The sequence below is a fragment of the Brachycentrus maculatus genome, unplaced genomic scaffold (genome assembly GCF_059751285.1).
Source record: "Brachycentrus maculatus isolate JH-2025_06_01 unplaced genomic scaffold, ASM5975128v1 h1tg000104l, whole genome shotgun sequence".
NCBI lineage: Eukaryota > Metazoa > Arthropoda > Insecta > Trichoptera > Brachycentridae > Brachycentrus > Brachycentrus maculatus.
This window is the reverse complement of record NW_028280858.1, coordinates 544843-567176: the sequence shown is the minus strand read 5'-3', so window position 1 is coordinate 567176 and position 22334 is coordinate 544843. Positions and strand designations below refer to the sequence as shown.

Genomic DNA, 22334 nt, shown 5'->3' with positions numbered 1-22334 from the left:
AAAACAGGCCACAAGACCTACACCAAGAAGAAGAAGAAGATAACTACAAATTACAATGTATAATAATGTGCCCTCACTGGGTTTTCCCATGCCGAGGGCACATTTTACAATGGATATTTATAAAATTATATGAAAAGTAAATTGTTTATGACAAGCGATCAAGCAAGACATGGCAGAATGATGTGATCTATTTCAGATCTACCTACCTCCATTATCCATTTATAAATAGCTCTTTTATACTTAGTTTCGTTATTTAATTTTTCCGGGAGTACAAAAATTGATGTCCGACTTTCTCAGGGGAGTGGGTTTTTTTTACATGAAAAAATTTTTTTTTTCATTGAATTGATATTATGAAGATAGAAATTATGTTAAAATAATTTGATAAAAAAATGACTTATTTATTTTGATAAATATTTTTCAATTGTTACAAAATTACACACAAATATCCACAGATGTCATTGCTATACAAGTTTCATCATACTAACTGACAGACGGACTTCAGCGTTCATTAACGTCGATACTCCTTTAACCTTTTAACCGCGTTAACTTTGTTCCTAAGAGACGCCCGTGTGCGTCGGTATTTTGCCATTTTTTAAATGATCACTTTTATCATGTATTTAGTTAAGAAACAATTTATTTTCCTAAACAAAAACGTTAAATGGGATTCATTGTGCCTTTTTGGTACTCTATAATACACTTGTGTCACATTATTCTTGAAATATATCGTAATATAAACAAATAAGATCGTAACATAAATAAATCAAAGCACGCATCATGTGTCACTCTTACCCACTGGCGATGCGTAGCGTCGAGAGTGAGACAGATATAGGGCTTGATTATGGCGTGGACTAATTACCGACCGCAAGAAAAATCAGGGATCTGTTCTTTTATTTATCCTTGTGATGTTACAAATTATTAGTCAGATATTTCAACTGATGTCATGAGGCCAAGGATAGACGTATTATTTTATCCAAAGTTCCACACCATGAAAAAATCCCTCCAAGTTGAACTGAGGTTCGAAACTTGGAGCAATGTAAAAACACATACGGTTATGTCAGCCGCGTATGGGGCATGTTTTATGAAAACACATACGGTTATGCGAGCCGCGTGGATCCGGTTAAGGAAAACTCGCACTGACGTTCATTTACGTCTATACTCCCGGACAGGTTAATGGCTATGGATAATGGAAGCAGGTTGTACAACTTTATTGCACAGTAATCAAGATTCCTTTGACCAAAAGAGGTATATGTTAGATATTGTTTGATGTATTTCTGTGTTTTATGTTTACAGAAAGAGAGAATAGAATGGATAGTATTCCAAAAGAAGAAGTGGGCGTGGCAAGCAGCCCAGAGAGGAGTTGGTTCAAGAAGAAAAAGAGGTTATTACAACTTTTCTTCTTCTTTTGACCCTTATTCGGGATTGAGTTTTCTTTTACATTATGTATGTGTATTGATATGAGAACTGTTACCTTGACACATTAAATGCCTGTGTCAGCCTGCGGAGGCTGTCGAGACGCAATTGAAATGCCTTGTGTCAGCCACCGGTGACTGACATTGTTAAGGTTGTATTGGAACAGTCTCTCATATCAATACACATACATAGTGTAAATGAAAACTGAATCCAAAATTTGAGACATATTTTGAATTCTTCCATCGATGAATATGACTTGGGCTATTTTTTTTCTCTCTTAATTTTCTTATTTTTAAATTGTATTGATGATATTTTTATCACTAGGTAAAAAGGACACCTCAAGAACAGCCAATGATGACGAGTGTCTAGCTCCCGTACGCAGTCACGGGCCTTCCGCCACTTTGGGAGGCTTCCTCAAAAGGGCACAACGAACTCTTTTGGATTCTCCTTGGCAGATAATTCAGGTAATGTATTATTTGATAAGGCATGTATAAAAAGTGTGCACATACACGCAACCATGTACTTCAGTTTGATAATTTGATGGTTTGGTTTGACTATGTGATGCATGAAGAAATAAGGCATAGTATGCACAAAATATTGGTCACAACTGTTGTCAGGAAAGGGCAATTCAGTTGGTTAGGCCATGTACTCCACATGCCTCCCAAGAACGTCAATCAAGCTTGCCTCTTACAAGGTATCATCAGGTTTGCCCCGCCTAGAATGACCAACGCTGACAATTTGTCGGCAGCTCTCATCTTAGCTTCGGGACGGACCTGACTTGGGAGGATGCTGGCAGCTGACAGAAAAGCCTGGAGACAGTTTGTGCTGACTCCATATACTCTACATTGGGGATATATATATATATATATATATATATATATATATATATATATATATATATATATATATTTTTTTTTTTTTTTTTTTTTTTAATTAAACACTTGAATATACCACTTCAATGAGTTTTATTTATAATACGACTAGTTTCAAAAACTTTCAGATGTTTTCATCTTCTGGTAAAAATTAAAACTTAACTTAAGTAAATAAAAATAATTAGTAAAGTTTTCAATACTAATGTCATTCCACAAAGTCAATGCCGAATCAATCAATTATATATTTTTAATTTAATTTGATAAAAAAATGCTGTAAAACATATATGGCTGACTAAGTATTGCACCCACCACTTAGTCAAGCTGGAATAAAGATTTATTATTATTATTATTATTATATTTACGTATGAGATTCTCATGTGTTCTGTTTCCAGGTCTATGAGACTGGTGAGCCCGGCCTATTTAAGCTGTGGGCCCTGGTGGGCTCGGAATTGCACCAGATTAAGCTGAGAGTGCCTCGGATATTCTACGTGAACCAGCGAGTCTGTCGGCCGGAAGAGCAGGGGGCTCTATGGAAGAAGTGCAACCGCATCCTGCCGAGAGCGCGCCACGTGGCACACTTGTACCAGTACACTGTACCGGAGGAACTCTACAGGCAGCATCAGGAGTGAGTCAACCTGATGTTATTAGATGATAGAGATAGAAAGATCCGTAAACAATTGGTATATTTATTTAGTATGCATTACCTCGGAAGCAGAACTAATCTTATCAGCTTCATGAGACCAATGATAAAGTTTACACGTATTCAATTTGATACAGTGCCTTATGCACCATTGGGTGCAGTTGAGGGATAGAAGTTCTGTATTCAGTAACCAAAAAATATGTTTATGTTTAATAAATGAAAACGCTACCTGAGAATCGATTTGTATTTACTATATCCTTTTTTTTCTAACCCTTATCTGCTCCAAATGGTGCATTGGGCACTACATTGCATCAGCAAAGTGTTGTGTTGATTGTTAATTGCACTTTGATTGTTACATATCTTGGGTAATATTAAATAAATATTTGAATGGAAAAACTACACTACTACTTAAAATTGAAAAACAGTTCTTATAAAATCACCAAATTGGATCGGTACGAACTGATTTTCAGCCTTCGGAATGTAGACAAACGGTTTATATCCAAGTACATACTGTATAAAAAATATAGTTATTGGGGAAACGGTTGAAGCCATCCATGACGCAATGCATGAAACCTGGAAAATATTGATCGAACAATTATTGTATTATTATTTTGTCATAGGGAGTTGATGGCAGAATTGTCAGCCCCTGAAATAGAAGGCATCTATGAGACGCAAATGAGTTTGGAATTCCGAGTTCTCGTTCAGTTGGGATGCATCTGTACTGTAGATAAGCAGGAAGCCAGAAAGTAAGTTTTATATTTTGTAACTCTCGCTAATCTTATTTTTCTCTATTGTAACTTATGGTTATACATTTTTTTACCCTGTACTAATGTGCAAAGACAAATAGCCGCAAGTTAAAAACAGTAGTTTTGAGATAAATGTGTTTAAAGTTAACTTAAAGTTATGCTTTTTGCCAACACATGTATCAAATTAATACAATTTTGTGGCTATTTGGATAGTGGATACCTCGGTAAAGGAAGGAGATAGAACGAAATCTGTGATTGTATATGATAGAGGCCAGTTATAAGAATGCTTTGAGCTGTGTTTCGCCAAACAACCGTAATATGAGTTACGGCTAGTTGCCTTTGCACATTAGTGTAATACATACATACTACACTATTGGAGTTTTGAATAATCCAAAAAAGGTTGTTTAAAAACTATTTTGTTTGATTATAATTTTCAGATTGATTTCCAAGGGTTTCACAAATATGGATAACTTCACATTGAATCAACTCCAGTTTAAAAGTATCGCGTATCAACCGTATTTACAAAAAAATGTGAGTTTTAATCAGTGGTGTCATTAATAATTATTCTGCATAGTTTAAAAATTATCAAGGGAAAATTAAACTGAACAAACATATCGCCTTGTGTTTCTATAATTTCTCCAATAAAGACATTGTGTCGCCACAACTGAGAAAATTCTGGATCACTGTTTGCATTTTGTTTATTGTCGGATCTGATGGGATCAAATCTTGCATGCTTGGAGTGTGTGATTGTATTCACTAGTAGCAATAGTGGAGCCTACTTGTTCTCGATTATATGCAGGTTCATGCAGGTTATATGCAGGCATATGTGAATTCTAGTCTGCCTCTGTAGTGTAACGGTTAGGGCATTTACCGTGCTGGAAGCTCCGGGTTTGATTCCCAGGGGGGGCCAAAATATGTTTTAGTGATTTTTCATATTCAACCATGAACTAGCACATGGCAAAATTGATCACTTTGCCTTCATGTAAGTAACGATTAAGACAACACTGCATCAATACAATGCAGTGCATCTATGCACCATTAGATGCAGAAATTACACTGATTTAGGTGTGACTAGGCCTTTTATTTTGTGAAAATAAGATTTGTACTCTTAAAAGCTATGAATTAATTTCATGGTGTGCTTTCTGCCATCTACAGCCATTGTGTTAAAGCTTCGAGCTTTAGTTTTAATTTGTACTTCACTTATGTTTAGAGTTAGCATAACATAAACATACACGGAGGTGCCAAAATTAATATGTATGTAAATTCCAGAAAAACGTATCTCCACTGAGGCAGATTTTCCTGTACCATCACATGGGCGGGGGCTATTCCAGAGCCATGTGGGCCCTGTGCCTCGGGCCCACCAAGAAGGGACACATATTTGTATTAGACACCGTGAGGACCAATCAAATGCCTAACATGAATACCCTGTACAACGCTGAGAGAATGGCCAAGTAAGATGCACTTTGATAAACTAGAACAGTACAAAATGGAACAAAACATTTATACAGTAAACCCCCCTATAACGTTGAGATAGGTATCACATTATCGGAGGGAACTTTATGTGGGGTTAATGTTTTAAATTTAATTTTTACATTTCAATTAGTGGAAAAGACTGAAATGAGTCATTTAAAATTAAAATACAATTTTAAACATTAACCCCATATAAAGTTCCCTCTGATAACGCGGTATCTATCTTAACGTTATAAGGGGGTTCGCTGTATTTATTCCTTAGTATTTCCAATAATAATATTTGGGATTATCATGTGATAAATGTAATAATTTATTCACTAATTAAATAAATACTGATTGCAGAATAACAACTGGCACAGATGAATTACAGCTCCCTCCGGCAGATATAACCTTCGAAGTGCGTTGTGAGACGGATGTGAAGCAGATATACCGATTAATACAACGCGCGTTGCAAGACTACAGGGAAGAAAACAAAGGACCTACTTTGTGCGCCGTTCAGTCGACGCTTTCGCTCGCAGCACTGCAAACTTTGATGCCAGGTAGAAACACAGATAGGCAACATAAGAAATATATATGAAACGTATATAAAAATAGGATATGTTATACAGTAAGACCTTTATAATCCGAACGCCAAAAATTTACCCTTTATTCGGACTAGAGGAGCATTCAAATTACAGTACAGAGAATCTGTAGGGTATTTTTATAAAATAAAACAAATATGCATTGTGAAATTTTAAATGTATTTATTCTACTTTTTTAAAGAAATCAAATTTCAAATGTATTTGTTGTACTTTTTTTAAAGAAATCAAATATTCTAGTTGGTCAAGATTTATTTAATGACAAGTAAAAAACTTTACGTAAAAGCATCTTCTCTTGCACAGGAATATCCAGTTGGTCAGCCCATTCTAGGCATATATTTAAAGCAGAAACCGCGCTTAAATGGGGAATACTTGCTACTGCTCCAGCGTCAAACATTTCTTCACTTTCGCCATCACATTATTGTGTTACTTGCTCTCTTTTGTGTTTTTAAGAAGCGCGGAAGGGATGAGTGGGCGTTCAGAGTACAGAGGTGTTCAGATTATAGAGGTCCTGCTGAATCTATAAAATTTCAGGTCTTTGTGAGTACCCGTTGGTACCAATACACGTGAGAGATGTTGAAACATTATACGGAGCCTTGGATTGGCAGAGACTAGGTGCCAGATCAATAGTTAGGCACTATCTCAACTTGGAAACTGTGATCGATCTATCTATGGAACAATGCAGGTAAACTAACCATGAGAATACTATTCTTTCTCAGTATTCATGTTTAAAAATATCCTCATCACATGCTTTGGTAAAATTGTTTTAACTGCAATCTATTTTATTCACAATATTCTTAGTTTATCCAAATCTTTGTTTATTTTATCAAGATTTTTTTATTGATGTCTCAACATAGATCAATCATGGGTAGAATGGTGAATTTAATCATGGGTAGAATGTGTATAAAGTGATCACTTAACACATTGTTGGTGGGCGGTTTTTTCGATCGTTTTTTTTATCGTATACCAACCACAAGTAACCGCAAACCCAACTTGGATCTGTACAGTTTTTTCGCGTCTCGCGTTGTACCAAAAGTAAGCAAATAGAACACAAAAGTAAGCAAATAAACGTCTCCCACTCTCTACCAACAGTGTGTTGAAGACGCTCTTCAGCGTTTCCTGCAAACAATGTGTTAAAACACCCTATGATAGCTCTGTAAATACCCAGACTTCTACATCCTTTTTCAGATATATCAATAAAAAACAACTTTTTTGTTTTTAGGTACTTCCATGTCCCGATTGGAAACATGCCGTCAGATCCAACGCTATTTGGAGCAGATCTGTTCTTTGCCCGCCATCTCTTAAAACACAACTTTGTTCTCTGGTGCTCTGACAAGGACAGGCCGGACCTGGGAGGAAGGGAAACAGATGACAATATGTATGAATTTATTATACATTATTAATTAATAATAATAATAAAAAACAATGGCCTTGGAAATTCTATAATAATCCTATTAATTTGTCATTGTCATATTTAAAAATAGATGTCAACTCATTCTTAATTTCAATTGCCAACTGCAATCTTCAGTCGTGAAAAATTACATCATTTAAATGGCCACTTAAATGCGAGCAAAGTAAACATTTAAAACACGAGGAGACCAGTAATTTATCTAGAATGATCTATGAATTACTGAAATGACTTTTGACAACCAAATTTGTTTCGGATAAATGGATTAATCTAGTAACTCCATTATTCATTCATTCATCTTTAGTAAAAATATAAAAGTCAGATGTAGGGAAAAATATCAACACTGGCAACATATTCCGTTCTTCTAAAATATGTGTTTGCTCTAAAATGGTTCTTGCGGGTTGCCAGGTTGGTGAGCGAGACAGAGGAGTTGGGCGGGTGCAGCCAGAGTGCGAGCGGGGCCTACCCGGGGGTGTGCGTGGAGCTGGAGACGGAGGCCCTGGCCGTGTGCGCTCTGCTGCAGGCTGCGCAGGTGTTGCACGCCGAGGGCACCAGCGCAGCCACCAGCTTCGGGGCACAGCCGCAGGCCCTCATACAAGACGCCATCGCCCTCTCAGGTGAGAAGGCCTGACTTTAAATTTAACCCTTGTGTGTCCCTAGACTGATGTCTAATCCCTAAAGTATAATAGGACTAACTTCCCATAAGATATATTAAGAACTGATGTTGGTAGCCATGATTATTAAACATCCTTTCAGGGTTACCATATTAATAAATTGTTTATTGCTAATTTCTTAAAGTAAGAGTAAGTACTTAAAGTGAGTTCTTAAGTAGGAATTTCACAACAGCACCTAATATTATTTCAGATAAATAAATTACACCTGGGGTTTGTGTTCCCTTTATATTTTATCAAGCGGCATGATGGATAGTTAGTTAGTTAGATAGTTTTTTCATTCACCAAATATAGGAGAGAATAAAAATTCAGTAAAACTACCAATTTGCTGTCAATGCCCTCTATTATTGCGCTTCATTAAAAATTACCATCGTTTTCCATCAATAAGGAATCGTAAATGAAAATCACTTCATTTTCTGTTATAATCAATTTATCGCATCTCTGAGAAACGTTCACAGGAATATTGACAATCATATTGATCAGGCTCTGACCCCCATAAGACTGATCACCGTGTTAAGTGCAATTTAAAGCAGAATTTGTGAGAGTAGTGTTGCTGCAACAATACTGTGATAACAAGTCTTATACATAGTTTTTTATTGTTGATATATTCAAATATAATTTTAAAGCATATTAATAATTGTTGATAATTTTATAAACTAGGTCCTGGGGGAGCGCCCATTAGTTACGACGAGTCGTCTCAGTGCAGCGCCGCATTCAAGATCCTCCGATCAATGGTTGGAGCCTGGCTGAGAGATGTCTCCACATACAAGAATGTCTTTGCTGACTTTCAAATTTCACATTTCTACAGGTACATATGACATAAAACTTACTTAAATATTATCCAACTCCGTAGTGTAGTGCTCAACACATTTGGCTACCATACTGGGGGTACCGGGTCCGATTCCCAGTTGCGGTCAAAATATATATCAATTTTTTTTTTCACTCTTCTTCTTCAAGCCCTTACCCGCACCACAATGGTGCATAGGGCAATGCATCATATAAAAGCAGTGTTATCTTGATCGTTAACACATGAAGGAAAGGTGATCAGCCCTCCGCTTCAGGTACCAGTCCAGGGTAATATTGAATAAATATAAGAGTGAAAAATCACCTATATGAATTTATTTGACCCCCCTCTAGTAGTAGAACGGGTAGAAATATCTTTCTCGTCCGAAGTGTGTTAAGATTAAATAGTAATAATGTTTCTGGTGTTTCTTTAAAAGTCATCAAAGATATTCCATTTTTCACACAAGAGGTAATTCTAATAATATTTCCTAAGAAAGTAACAGAATTTACTCTTTGGTTACTCTTAAAATATTATATCTGTTATTTTTTTATCTCTTATAGATGGTTACGGACTCCTACATGCCTGCTGTATGACCCGGCTATGAGACGTACATTACATAACCTTATGAAGAAGTTATTCCTTCAGCTCATCGCTGAGTTCAAACGCCTCGGCTCGCAAATTGTGTTTGCCAATTTTAACAAAATTATCCTCTGGACCAAGAAGCATTCCATTAGAGACGCCATAGGTAAATCCAGCCAATCAATGTTTACTTATTTCAATATGACATACATTCTATGTACTATTAGATACCACCTATTCATATTTCAAAATTGTCCTTGAATACAAATCTCACAATTTTTATTTCCCCATTTTATGAAAAGATATCAATGTACGTATGTCACTAAGTATTGAAAAAGTCTGTGCAGGAAACGCTTAAAAGTGTCTTTTATATACTGTTAAGAGTGGGAAACGCTTATAAGCGTTCTATTTGCTTACTTTTGGTAGAGCGCGAGAGACACCAAAAAACATTGTACATATCGGAATTGGGTCTGTGGTTACTTGTAATTAGGTTACTTGTGATTATTATACCGTCTATTTCATCAACCCCTATTCGTATACAAATCAGGGTCCGGGTTGATGAAAAAACCTCCCGATGACAATGTGTTAATTGCTGTAAAAAGTGTCCAAATGCTGATCTGATGTCTTCCATCATAATAAGGCACTGATAATATTTACATAATAATGTGTACATATTAGATTATTCTTTTTCTTATGGAAATTTTTCGTATAATATAATATAATCTTGACCGAGATTTTTATTTGTTTGGCATTCAAAAATTCCTTTTAAGTGGGTACATGATCAAGAGTGATCATCTTGCCTTCATGTAAGTAATAATCAAGGCAATACTGTGTCAATATGATGCAGTATCCTATGCACCATTGGGTGTGGATAAGTGTTAGAAGAAGAAGCAAAGGATACATGATTAAAAACAAATATTTGTTTTCAATAAAAAATATTTTAACTTGTTTTTTTCCTTAGGTTACGTGGAGTTTGTTGTGCAGAGTATACGGAATAGGGAACTATTCCATGGTATTGAGATATCCTACAAGCAGTGCTGGTCGTACATGCTGTGGCTTGATCTAGCTAACCATGCGGGTATCAAGGTAATTGGTTATCCATTTTTATTTTATTTCATTTGGTAAATACGACTTTTCTTCAAATCAATAAGATTCACAATGGTGATATGTATTTGTTTTGATGCATCCCGCATCATTTTCAAACCGTATGTGAAATTACCACAAAATGACTGCCGAATCAATTAATTATTTATGAATAGCCGCCACATTTCTTATTTAAAAAGAATGGTAAAATGGTAATGTGTAAATTAATTACAATGAAAATGCATTATCCCCTGTAAGAAAATGCCAGGACACTTGTGCTACTAACCACTATGGAACTTATATGAGTCTGGTACTGACTATGAGGTTATAATTGCCTTGTTGAACCACTGAAATATGTAGTTCTTTCTCTAACAAAAATATTATGTTCAAAATATATTCATTTTTAATTTGTTATTCCTCCTGAATGATAATAAATACCCTATTACATATATGTGTTTTGGATATGTAGTAATAAAACCTTTATTTAAACCTAAATTTAATAAAACTTTAACAGAAATCGATTTGTTTTACAGGGTCCATTGCCTAAGGGTTTGACAGAAGTCGGAGAATCACAGGTCACGGAATCCCTACAAGAAGATATGGATGATGATGAAGAAGAGGTAACATATAAAAATTTCTAAATATAACTTTTTTTATTTACTACAAATCAACTTATGTTCTGAAATGCTGATCCAACAAAATAATTTTTAATGATTATAATGATTTTTCTTTACTATTAAATTGTTTATTTGTGTAAAAAAAAACAGGAGTCTATAGAGATGAACTGGAATCTGATGGAGTACTTAGCAGAGCAGGTGAGGGACCCGTTTGCAGGGGCCGTGGCGGGGTATATCAGCGCAGCACACACTCAGCCTCAGGAACTACCCACACTACTGCGCGGAGAGATGTCACAGAAATTATTTCAGTAAGGCTTTTAATATTCTTCTGCTTTCTTTACCATGATGGACACTTTACATATTAACACATTTGCGAGAAACACTTAAAAGCGTCTTTTACATACGGTTACATAGATGCCAAAAAACATTGTACAGATCGGAATTGGGTTTGTGGTTACTTGCGATTAGTACATATTCTGAAGGTTGGGCGAAGACTGTCTGAGTATAATTAAGGTCGAGGTTGTTAAAAAAAGTGCCCGACAACAAGGTGTGCAATTTGAAGATAGCGAAAACAAGTCTTAATTCAGTAACAACGCAACTTTGAAAAAACTCAAAGTAAAACGACGCAAAGCAAGGTCTGAGTGTATTTACATAAGAAAAATTAGCCACATATTATTATTATTTAACATATCAGTCACTCCTTCCAAGAACGTCATAAATCAAAAATCGTCCATTTTCAGTTGTGCCTATTTTCGGAATGCCTAGAAAATGTACTATATCCCAGCAAAAGAGGCATATTTTTAACTTAATATTTATCCACTACAGGGCTGAAAGTGTTGTTTTTGCATTGTGAAGAAAAGGTATTGTTTAATTATTTTTTTAAAATAAACTAGTTATTTTTCAAATGGAGAAAAAACCTTCAGGTTTAACCTAAAAAGATCTGTTGCACAGTAAAAAGTTCAATAAGTGGCTTGATATTTAGTTTTAATAAATTGTATTATATTTTTAAACATTAAAAACGTTCTCCTGAAAAATCAAGTTTTTTGATTTATGACGTTCTTGAAAGAAGTGAGCGATATGGATTAGCAGTTTTAAGCTTTAAGTCAGCCATGTCTTTATGTAAATGTGTAATGTTGTGCACTTTTATTTTAGGATAACTGAGAAGATTCACAAAAAAATGCCATCCTTCAAATGGGAAGATGACGGTAGCTTGATGAGTGTCTATTACGACGGACAAAATGGAAAAAGAAATCCGGCCCTTGAATTTGTGAACGCAATCTGTAAAGTGTTTGGATTGGATACTACTATGGAGGAAGAGGTACGCACTTTACCGTGGCCCACTTATAGCTTGTCACTGACCAATATTATTGTGTAATAATCTATTACAGCAGATAGTTGAATCAAAAGAAAATAATGATGGAATGGTTATTCCGAAACCAGTAGTCATGAAGTAATGTTTTTAAGTGATTTTACACAAAGTGAATGATGTATGATAAGGAGAGTGTTATATTACAATACCACAAAGTTAACAATGCTTTTAATTTACAAAAAAAAGGTTTATTTAATGCAGATGAATTTCTAACTGATATTGATGAATAAAAATAAATAAAAAAATTGAATATAATTATTTTGTAAAATATTATAGTGCTCTGTTGGTTTTCATTACAAGTTTAGGCTGTTGAATTTTGTGAAATATGTTTTTTAGAATTGTGTTACAGCATTTAATACATTAATTTGCAAATAAAGTAAATTTATATTAATAAAATTATGGATCAGCTGTTGGTTTTTACCGTGGTAAATACTCAAAAGGTGGTATGGCATGACCATAATAATCCATTTATGTTTTAGGTGAATCTATTACGTCGTAACCTCCTGCGACTTATCAACGTGGGAGAGTTCAGCGATATGGCCGTGTGGAGAGACCCCTGCTCCTCCTTCACTCTATGTGAAGTAATCTGCAAAGTGTGCAACCACTGTAGAGACATCGATATGTGCAAAGACAACCACAGGAATGTTGAAAATGACTGGTATATTTATATATTTTTTCCTATTCTCAATATTTATTTCTTCTTCTCTAAACCTTATCCGCATCTAATGATGCGTAGGGCACTGCATTTTATCGATCCAGTGTTATTTATATTGATTTTTAATTACACAAAGGTGAGGTGATCAGCCTTACACTTCAGGTACCAGTCCAGGGTGATATTAGATAAACATTTCAGTGGAAAGTCAGCATGGTAGCTAAATGCGCTTACCCTTACACCACGGATATGAACAAAATATTCATTTAGTCGTGCGATTCTCACATTTACATACTGGAGGATTTAAAACATCCTTAAATAACAATTAAAAAGAAGGTCTACAATAAAAATAGTGAATTTTACCAAAGACCGGGTGATCCATCATTGCAACCATTATCTTTCATCACTTGCTTATTGCGAATGACAATATTATTTTCAGTCCCGTGTGCCTCTGTCCAATCTGCGGAACAGCGTATGAGAACTCGGAATTAGAATGGAGACTTCTAGAAGCTATGAATAAGAAGACAATGGCCTATACTCTTCAAGACCTTATATGTGTCCGATGTCGCCAGGTGTGTAACAATGCTTCATTAATCCATTTTCAAATTATTTTATATTATATCCATCTTTAAATTATTTTATATTTGAATTATTTTCGGTTCAAAACTGTATACTGTTGTATATTATAGCCTTAATTGATTATTATCTTATTTTAAGCATCCTTTCTTGCCTTAATAACTCAAGTTCAATACATAAATACTATTCTATTCTGATAATTCTTTCCACAGGTAAAACGAGACAATTTAGCTACAGTTTGCACATGTGCCGGTGACTACAAACTTATGCTATCCAAGAAAGACATTATAACAAATCTGAAGACATTCAAGCTGATCGGGGAGTACTTCAAGATGCCGCTTCTTAAGGAGGCTGTAACGTTTCATCTTCAAAATACTTGATTTTTATCATAATTGTGAAATAAAATTTGAAAAATAAATGTGTTTCTTTATTAATTTATTTTTATAATATGAAATTCAAATATTATGCATTAATAGACACGAATAAAAAGGAGCCATTATCTTATACACTAGTTTTATTTTATTGGTAAAAATTTAGATAAATAAACAAATCAATGAAAAACAATCATTTTAACGTAATATGACAGTCATTTACTGAGATTAAGGCAAACTTCCGGAGAGCTCTACTGGCACAAATTTAACAAATTTGTATGTATGATAATAAAGTACATCCCCTATACAAAAATTACATCAATTGTATTGACTTGAAAAAATATGTTAAGGCTTTTAGTGTAGTATTTCTCAGTCCCCTACTCGGGACATCTCTCCGACAAAATATAAAGTTTTGGTATTGTTTGACTGGCTACTAGTTGATGCCTCCGTCGTCAGAGTTTCCCGAATGGCCGATGCCCCGAGCCACCTCGCTGATGCACGCCCACTGGCCCTCGTTACTCTCGCGCCAGAGGCTGACCTTGTTGTCCCCGCCCGACACGGCCAGGATGTTGCCAGTGAGCGACCAGCTCACGCTCCACACCACGTCGTCGAAGGTGTGCAGGATGGCAGACTGCCAGGACACGTTGTCCTCGCTGCTCCAGATGACCACTCTCTTGTCCTGGGAGCAGGAGGCGATGACTGAGCGAGGAAGGCCGATGGAGGGCGCCCACGCGACGTCGCGAATCCAGTCCGTGTGGATTTCTAGTCTGGTTTCTTCTGTCCATTGATCAGCTTTTTCCGTCCAGATCTGTGTAAATTAAGGAATAATAATATAAGTTAACAGGAAGTGCTGGTCTTCCACCAATATACCTATCTGCTCTTTATTGTACAAATTCTAAAATAAAGTATAATTTACTTATTATTTTTTTAAGACAAATATTTGTGTTTTTATTATATACACTATCATTTCAATCATATTTGTAGGCCTAAGGGGCTCGTTATTGAAAATCGAAATCAAGTTGTGGAAGAGTGGCTCGAACCCCGAAACTTTAAGTCACGTTCGCGACACTAACCACAGGACCACAATCAGATTTTTTTAAATAGTGCACTTTTTTTTAGTTTTGTAAACAAACTAAACATGTGAGAGTTCCAGAATTTACTATTGAAAACGAATTATTGCATTTTTTCTCAAAAGTGCAGCGTTTATCATGATACATTTTAAAAGTGAATTGAACGGAGAGAACCATACCTTAACAAGGTTATCGCAGCCGCCGGACACTAGCCGCTTCACACTGCTCTTATTGCCTAATGGGTCCATGTTGGGGTCCGCTGATATAGCGGGACACCAGCTTACAGTATTGCATCCTATGGCGTGAGCACCGGGGATCTTTCTAGCCTCCCAACTAGAACTCTCTTGGTTATACGACACGATGGATATTGAACCATCGGAGCTCCCGCACGCTAAGATAAGTCCATATTCCGCGGGAGCCCACGCAACCGAATTTACGGACGATTCGTGATTACTATACTCGTACAACTTGCTCCATTCGCCGGCTTCCTTCCAGATAATTACATTGCGATCATAGGAGCACGAAGCTAGGAGGTTTCCGTACTTCGGATGTGCCCAGGCCACTTGCCAAACTGGACCCCAGTGCCCTTTCAGGTCTGCAGCTAAAGTTTGAGTTCCACTCTTGATATCATAAACTTTAACTGAATTGTCGGAGGAGCAAGTGGCCAGCCGTAAACCGTAATAATCCAATTCAGCGTCGTGTATCATATCTTCGTGGCCGGTGTCTATCGTATTTAGCACAGAAACCATTTTGATTTATTTTTATTATCAAACACCGCACTTTATTCGTACCGATTTTGATGAAACGTCAAAAACCTAAAAACACGACGTTTACGATGTTTCAAACGAGCAGACGTGGAAACGATTGATTATAAACTCACCAGCAACGATTGATAAATATCTTCCAAACAACAAAAGCGATGACTTAAATGAAAAAATATCTTATAATAAACAAATAATATATTTTTATTAGTTTTTGAGTAATTCAAAAGACTTAAAATGAGAAAAATACATTTAAATAAATAAATTTAAAATAGTATACTCATAGTTTGAAACACTTCAGTATATCCAATTGAATAAAGACTATATTTGCATGAGAATGTAAAATAATTACGGAACGTAAGCCTTAATGTTACCTGTTTAAAAAAATATTTTAATACAGGTACTTTAAAGTAAGTACTTCCTAAAACACAGATGGCTAAACTAAAAGAATCATTTCGCATTGCAATGCATTTTGAATCTAATCTTTTAGGTTTACAGTCATTATTAATAATATAAGTTAGACTGCTAGACCCCAATCAGCGCTGTTATTAATATTATTACGTATTTTAAAGTAAATCCAAGAACAACAATAAACAGTTCAGATAAAAGTACAGGTTTCAACTATGTATGTAAAATATAAATATTCATTTATTCACTTTATTTCTAATAATAAAGTAAAATTGCAAAAATTAAAAATTAGTCAATTACTAAGCAATTTACATTTGATTAGTTTACTCTTTTCATTCGATTTTTAAAAAATTGAATTGGTTTTGAATTGAATGAAAAATATTTTGGAATACAAACACGTGTAACAACTAACCGTAATAAAATATTTTCATATATCCATTCCATTATTTTTTCGTTACATTATTGTTATTTTCCTTCATCAGGACTAAGGAAGGAAAATTATACATTTGATTATATTAAAGAAATATATACCCTTCAATATTGTACACTTATAGCATTTAAAAAAATACATAACTGTAATAAATATGGGGTATTGTGTAGTCCGCCTTCGTAGTGTAATGGTCAGCAACCTCGGTTACTGCACTGGAGGTCCCGGGTTCGATCCCCAGGGGGGGTCAAATAAATATAAATGATTTTTCACTCTAATATTTATTCAATATTACCCTGGACTGGTACCTAAAGCGGAGGGCTCATCACGTTTCCTTAATGTGGTAACGATCAAGATAACACTGCGTTTATATGATGCAGTGCCCCATGCACTATCGGGTACAGATAAGGGTTTGAAGAAGAAGAAGATTGTGATTAGGTTCCTAATGGAAGAAAAACATGATTATTAAATACTTATTTCCTTTTTTAAACACACATTATGAATATTGATTTATGAAAATTTCAGTTTGTTATCGTAGATGTTTATTTTATGAAACATAAAAATGTCAGAGGTAACAGTTATATCATCTTGTAATGAAGATAATCTTGAAGCACTAAACCTCCTCAATCTTATAAAAGAGAGAAAAAATGCTTTCAACCAACCAATATTGAAATTCACATCAGATTTTTGCCCTCAAGAACCGACTCAATTATTTGATGAATATAAATATGAATATTTGGATTATCAAAAATTAACTGCCATAGTTAAAAAAAATGAAAATCAGTGGGCAGCAATAAAATCAAAGCTTACGGAATTAGAACAAGGGGTAGAAGAAAATGAAAAAACACAAGAAGATATCCTTGCAATTATTGACACATATATAGAAGATGAAAGTAACAAACATGAAAATGTAATCAAATTAATAGAATCAATGTTCGAATTGACGCAACCTATAAGTCCTGAAATATATAAAAATGATTTGGAAGAAATTAATAACTTGTTCAGTTCTTATATTGATATTCTGAAACAGAAAAGATATGTGATTGCTGAGAAATGTGATGCAGATTTTATAGATGCAGTTTTGGAAGAAACAAAACTGAATAAAGAATGGCTTGATAAACAACAAGAGGAAGCTGATGCTGAATTGAAAACAATTATAGACACTCATGTAAGTAAATAAAAATATTCTTCAAATTCGTACCTACTAAATATATTTAAAAACATTTTTACTTATACTCTAAGTTATAAGATATTCACTGTGGTGAGGTAATGCAGCTGTTTACGGGGGATGTTTCGTATATACGCTACTAAACTTTCAGATATCTACTATAGTCACTGACACAACCGCTGATATGGCTCAAAATTGTAAAAAAATAGAGGAGAAAATAACTGATTTGGAAGAAAACATAAGAAGAAAGAGAATGGAAATTGCGGAAATGAGGTTTCGAGAACTGAAGGCTAAGCTCTCTGCAGAAATAGCGACATTAAGAAGTAGAAAAAGTTACCTAGATCTTCAAATGAAATCTCTATTACATCTCGAGGAGTCATTGAAAGATTTGAATGAGAAACTACAGCAAGAAATGCAGAAAATGGAAGACACCGAGGAATTCTTTAAAAATGAAATGTGGGTTGGTGACAAAATGTGTATTTATATCTTCCCTAGCGCCACATGGACTCAAATTTGAAATATCAAGTTCATAAAAACCAAATAAACATTTTTGACTTTTAATTATGGTCTCATAAATATTCATAGAGATTCTTCTTCTTCTTTTCGGTGTTGGTCTTGTGGCCAGTTTTTAAGAGGGATTAACCTCCTAGGATGTCGATTTCCAGCTGTCGATCCATGTCTTTGGTGGTCTGCCCTCGAGTCATTTACCTTAGGGTTGTGGGGGAGTCTGGATGGTTCCATTCTCCTCACATGCGCATACCATTGTCTACTTCATTGCCTTCCCCACCTAACGACATCTTCGATCTCGCATATTTCCCTTATCCTGGCATTTCTTATTCTGTCTCGTAGGCTCTTGCCCGATATGCTTCTTAAAATCTTTATTTCTGACACTATAGCAACGGTGTCCGCTCTACTCTCGATCCCATACGTCATGATGGATAGCACACATGAGATTGATAAAAAATAAATAAATCATACAAATAAAATAAAAAGATTTATCAACAACTGAATTAAGAATTCATAAATATGTACTCGGCATGCTCGGCTACCGCACTAGAGGTCCCGGGTTTGATCAAATAAATATGTGATATGTAATAAATAAGTGTTCCGAGGGGGATCAAATACATATGTGATATGTAATAAATAAGTGATTTTTTAAATAAACATAAGTGGGAGGGCTTTTCTTCATGTGTTAACGATCAAGATAACACTGCGTTTATATGATGCAGTCCCCTGTGCACCATCAGGTGAAGATGAGGGTTTGCGTCGGGTTGTGGTCCCGTGGTTAGTGTCGCGGACTCTTAAGTCAGAGTTTCTCGGTTCAAACCCTCTCTACCACAATTTGAAACCTTTTTTTATAATGAGCCGCTTAGGGTCACAGAAATAGTATGAAATTTAAATATTTATGTTAATAATAAAACCTCAGTGGTTGGAGCGCTACGTGCAGCGCAGTCAAGGGATAACTGGAGAAGAGTCATTGCTTCTGCAAGGGTCACAACCCTGAGGATTAAGACGGAGAAGAAGAATAATAAAAACACAAATATTTCTCTTTCTCTCAAAAAAAAGAAGAAATATGTAGTTGTATAAGTAAGAAATATATAGTGAAAACACTTTGCCTTTATATATTTTTAGACAAAAAGCCATGACAGATTACGAGATGGACAGTGAGAGACAAATTAGACACATTCAGAAAATCAAAGAAGAATATGATAAGGCAATGGCTGCATGTAGAATTGCGATAAGGAAAATTGAAGAAGAAAGAGAAGTTATCAAAAAAGCTATTTTAGAAGAATTTAATATTGCAAGTAAGGCATAATAACATTTGAGATTCTTCCTGATACAACCCTGAGATTCATGATTCATTATGAACCATTCGAATTCTTTTAAATTTCCTTCAATTGCGCAATTCAATTTTGAGCATTGGATATAATAAAGTGCAATCTAGAAATACGGTGTAATTTCTTAATTTTGTAATTACTTATGCTTTAGATAGTAAAAGTGAGCATGTCGTAAACTTGTGAATTGTACATTGTATTTTTCAAACAAATATTTATTCCAGTGTTTCTAACAAAAATATTATAAAAAATATTTACAAGGATACTTCTATTTTAACATGAGATACGAGCACTTCTTTCTGAATTTCAATCTTTATCTATGATTCTCTTTCTATAATGACTATGAAATGTGCATAAACACCCTATTTGAGAAGAAACGTTGCGGGTATAAAGAATTATTTTTGATATAATTGTTTGTTTTTAAAATTATTTTTTAAATATTTTCAGTGAGTAAAAAGAAAGTTTATTACGTAGATGAAGATGGAAGGTATTATATTGATGACAGCGGCAACAAAGTTTACGAAGAAGATGCTGTTGTAATATTGTTAATTTTCTTTTAATCATACATTTTTCATTACATACATTTAAAATAAGTCATAGCTTAAATAAAAATCTGAATGTTTTTTTTTCCAACATTCATATTTATATTAGAAAAACTAAATTCTTTATTAATCAAACAAATATACATAGTGTACTTCATACCTAATATGCATGATGTTTTATATTGCAGCTTTTTCCTGAAGATTTAGAATATGATTTTGACGAATTTGGTAAATACTTTATAGACAATAAGGGTCGCCGAATTTATAAAGAGGATGAAAAATCGAGCGCTTACATAAGAGATGAATTTGGAAATTTTGTTGAGATATACAGTCCAAAAATGACTGGATTCAAACGTAAGTAAAGTTAGCATTGTTACTACCTCACCGAATAATATTTTAACTCTTGTACTCATTTCTAATTTTTTTTAGCTCAAATAAAGCTCAACGATTGTGACTATTTAAAATCGGTTCTAGGAGAACCTCTAACTAAAGCTCTAGGACAGATTGTCCTGTATCAACCTTCTGATCCTATCTTATACTTGGCTCACTGGTTACTCAAATACAGGTAAACTAAAACCAAGCAATCAATTACTCAAACAAATAGTTGACGTTATAATCTACAAATATCCAAGCACACATATATCTGAAATATCTAGCACTAAATCACTAGCTTTTTTTAAATATCAGGTTGGGTGTATATTAAACAAAATTATTCAGAATATACCCTGAAAAAGTCTTTTTAATTAAGTAATCTGGATGTCAAGTTGTATTTTTTTTTCAAACCTTTGTTCCCACCTCTAAAATTTTCTATAAACCTAATATGGTGGATTGATTCAAGGAAAAATATTGACAACCAACAGCAAAGAGAAAATGAAAGAAAAGCCCTTGAAGCAGAAAGAGAGCGGATCGCATTTGAAAGAGGATCTCATTCAGTAAGTATGGTCGACAAATTATAATATTTTTTTATTTTGACACATCTAACGTACATTAAAAAAATGTATAAATTCTTCCTCGAGAAGAACAAAATAAATGCAAAACTGGAATTGAAGAAATCTAAATGTGTGTAGCATAATTTAAGCAGGCATTCGAAATCAATCTTGTACTAAAATAATTTTATTACAAATTACTTTTCTTATCCAACAGAGAGAATCAGGGAAGAGGGGTACATCTCCGCGTATGGGTGAATATATGTGGAAAGGTGGTGAAAGTCACATGGACTTCAATCTCATGACATACAATACGCCAAATTGCATTGTACCGTCTGTTTTAGATACTCCTCAAACGATATAAATTTTAAAAAAGTATTTTATTTTGACCATGTTATTATTAAATTAAATTTATTCTATAGTAATAAACATTCATTAAAAATACCAAAAATTAGAAAGATAATTTTAATGAGCATGTGTGTGAATAAATTTGTGCATTGTTGTATTGAATATTTTTATTTATTGAACTATTTATATAGCGCTGTTTTTTTGCGTCCGCCTCCGTAGTGTAATGGACAGCACGCTCGGCTACCATTATGGAGGTCCTGGGTTCGATTCCCAGGGGGGTATCAAATAAATAAGTAATTTTTTTCACTCTAATATTTATTCAATATTACCCTGGACTGGTACCTGAAGCAGAGGGCTGATCACCTTTCCTTCACGTGTAAACTATCAAGATAACACTGTGTTTATATGATGCCTTATGCACTATTGGGGTGCGGATAAGGATTTGAAGAAGATGAAGTTTTCGTGCTTTTAATTTGACACTTTTTAATTTTTCATCGAGTACACCAGTACGAAAGGCAAAATCTCTTCAAAACAATTGAATTGTCATTTAAAAAATGTAAAATACAACAAAATTATCTGATCACAATAACTATATTGTTATTCAGATTTAATATCGCTTTATTACACAAATTAAAATAAAATACATAATTTTTATTGTGAGTGGTGGAAAAAAAATCACTGCTTTAAAATGATTATAAATGAAACTTTTTTTTAATCAAAACTGTCATAGAGTACCTATTGTATATGTATAAATAAAAAGGCAATGTACGAAGTTTTTCTTTAAATTTATTTTAAATATATATTTATAAAAAAAATTATGTACATCATATCCTATTAACTAAATAAATTCATATAAAAAGCCGTAGAACGTGATAACAAAATACATAATATTAAACTGAGAACAATTTGCGGATACAATTCGGAAAATTTGGAATATAAAAAGACATATAAATTTATCCATAATTACATTACAGGCAGAAAAAAAGCCGCTTGTGCACTACACAGAATTTTACTGTCTGGCAG

The 22334-nt window shown here is 34.3% G+C and overlaps 3 protein-coding genes across 3 annotated transcripts in view; 2 read left to right on the top strand and 1 right to left on the bottom strand.

Annotated features, from left to right (window-relative positions):
- Positions 1–13956, top strand: part of PolE1 (DNA polymerase epsilon catalytic subunit 1) — a 29803-nt gene extending 15847 nt beyond the window's left edge. Inside the window, exons 20-38 of the mRNA XM_088258770.1 lie at positions 1291–1378; positions 1735–1874; positions 2675–2907; positions 3543–3668; positions 4106–4199; positions 4938–5119; positions 5481–5677; positions 6251–6401; positions 6939–7094; positions 7533–7741; positions 8456–8603; positions 9140–9324; positions 10120–10244; positions 10775–10861; positions 11009–11166; positions 12011–12176; positions 12707–12885; positions 13319–13451; positions 13668–13956. Coding sequence (XP_088114896.1) covers positions 1291–1378; positions 1735–1874; positions 2675–2907; positions 3543–3668; positions 4106–4199; positions 4938–5119; positions 5481–5677; positions 6251–6401; positions 6939–7094; positions 7533–7741; positions 8456–8603; positions 9140–9324; positions 10120–10244; positions 10775–10861; positions 11009–11166; positions 12011–12176; positions 12707–12885; positions 13319–13451; positions 13668–13835 — 2925 coding nt within the window. The 3' untranslated portion in view covers positions 13836–13956. The remainder of the gene's footprint in view (positions 1–1290; positions 1379–1734; positions 1875–2674; positions 2908–3542; positions 3669–4105; positions 4200–4937; positions 5120–5480; positions 5678–6250; positions 6402–6938; positions 7095–7532; positions 7742–8455; positions 8604–9139; positions 9325–10119; positions 10245–10774; positions 10862–11008; positions 11167–12010; positions 12177–12706; positions 12886–13318; positions 13452–13667) is intronic.
- Positions 13870–15721, bottom strand: Sec13 (nuclear pore and COPII coat complex component secretory 13). The gene is made up of 2 exons (XM_088258771.1): positions 15076–15721; positions 13870–14634 (listed from the first exon to the last, which is right to left on the bottom strand). The coding sequence occupies exons 1-2, from the start codon at positions 15643–15645 to the stop codon at positions 14260–14262; spliced, it is 945 nt and encodes a 314-aa protein (XP_088114897.1). The 5' UTR covers positions 15646–15721; the 3' UTR covers positions 13870–14259.
- Positions 15722–17005: 1284 nt separating this feature from the next.
- On the top strand, positions 17006–21940 carry LOC148310194 (uncharacterized). Its single transcript, XM_088258865.1, has 8 exons — positions 17006–17660; positions 17812–18116; positions 19293–19465; positions 19943–20031; positions 20226–20391; positions 20467–20602; positions 20876–20969; positions 21181–21940. Exons 1-8 carry the CDS (start codon positions 17055–17057, stop codon positions 21325–21327), a joined length of 1716 nt encoding a protein of 571 aa, XP_088114991.1. The 5' UTR covers positions 17006–17054; the 3' UTR covers positions 21328–21940.
- Positions 21941–22334: the final 394 nt, after the last annotated feature.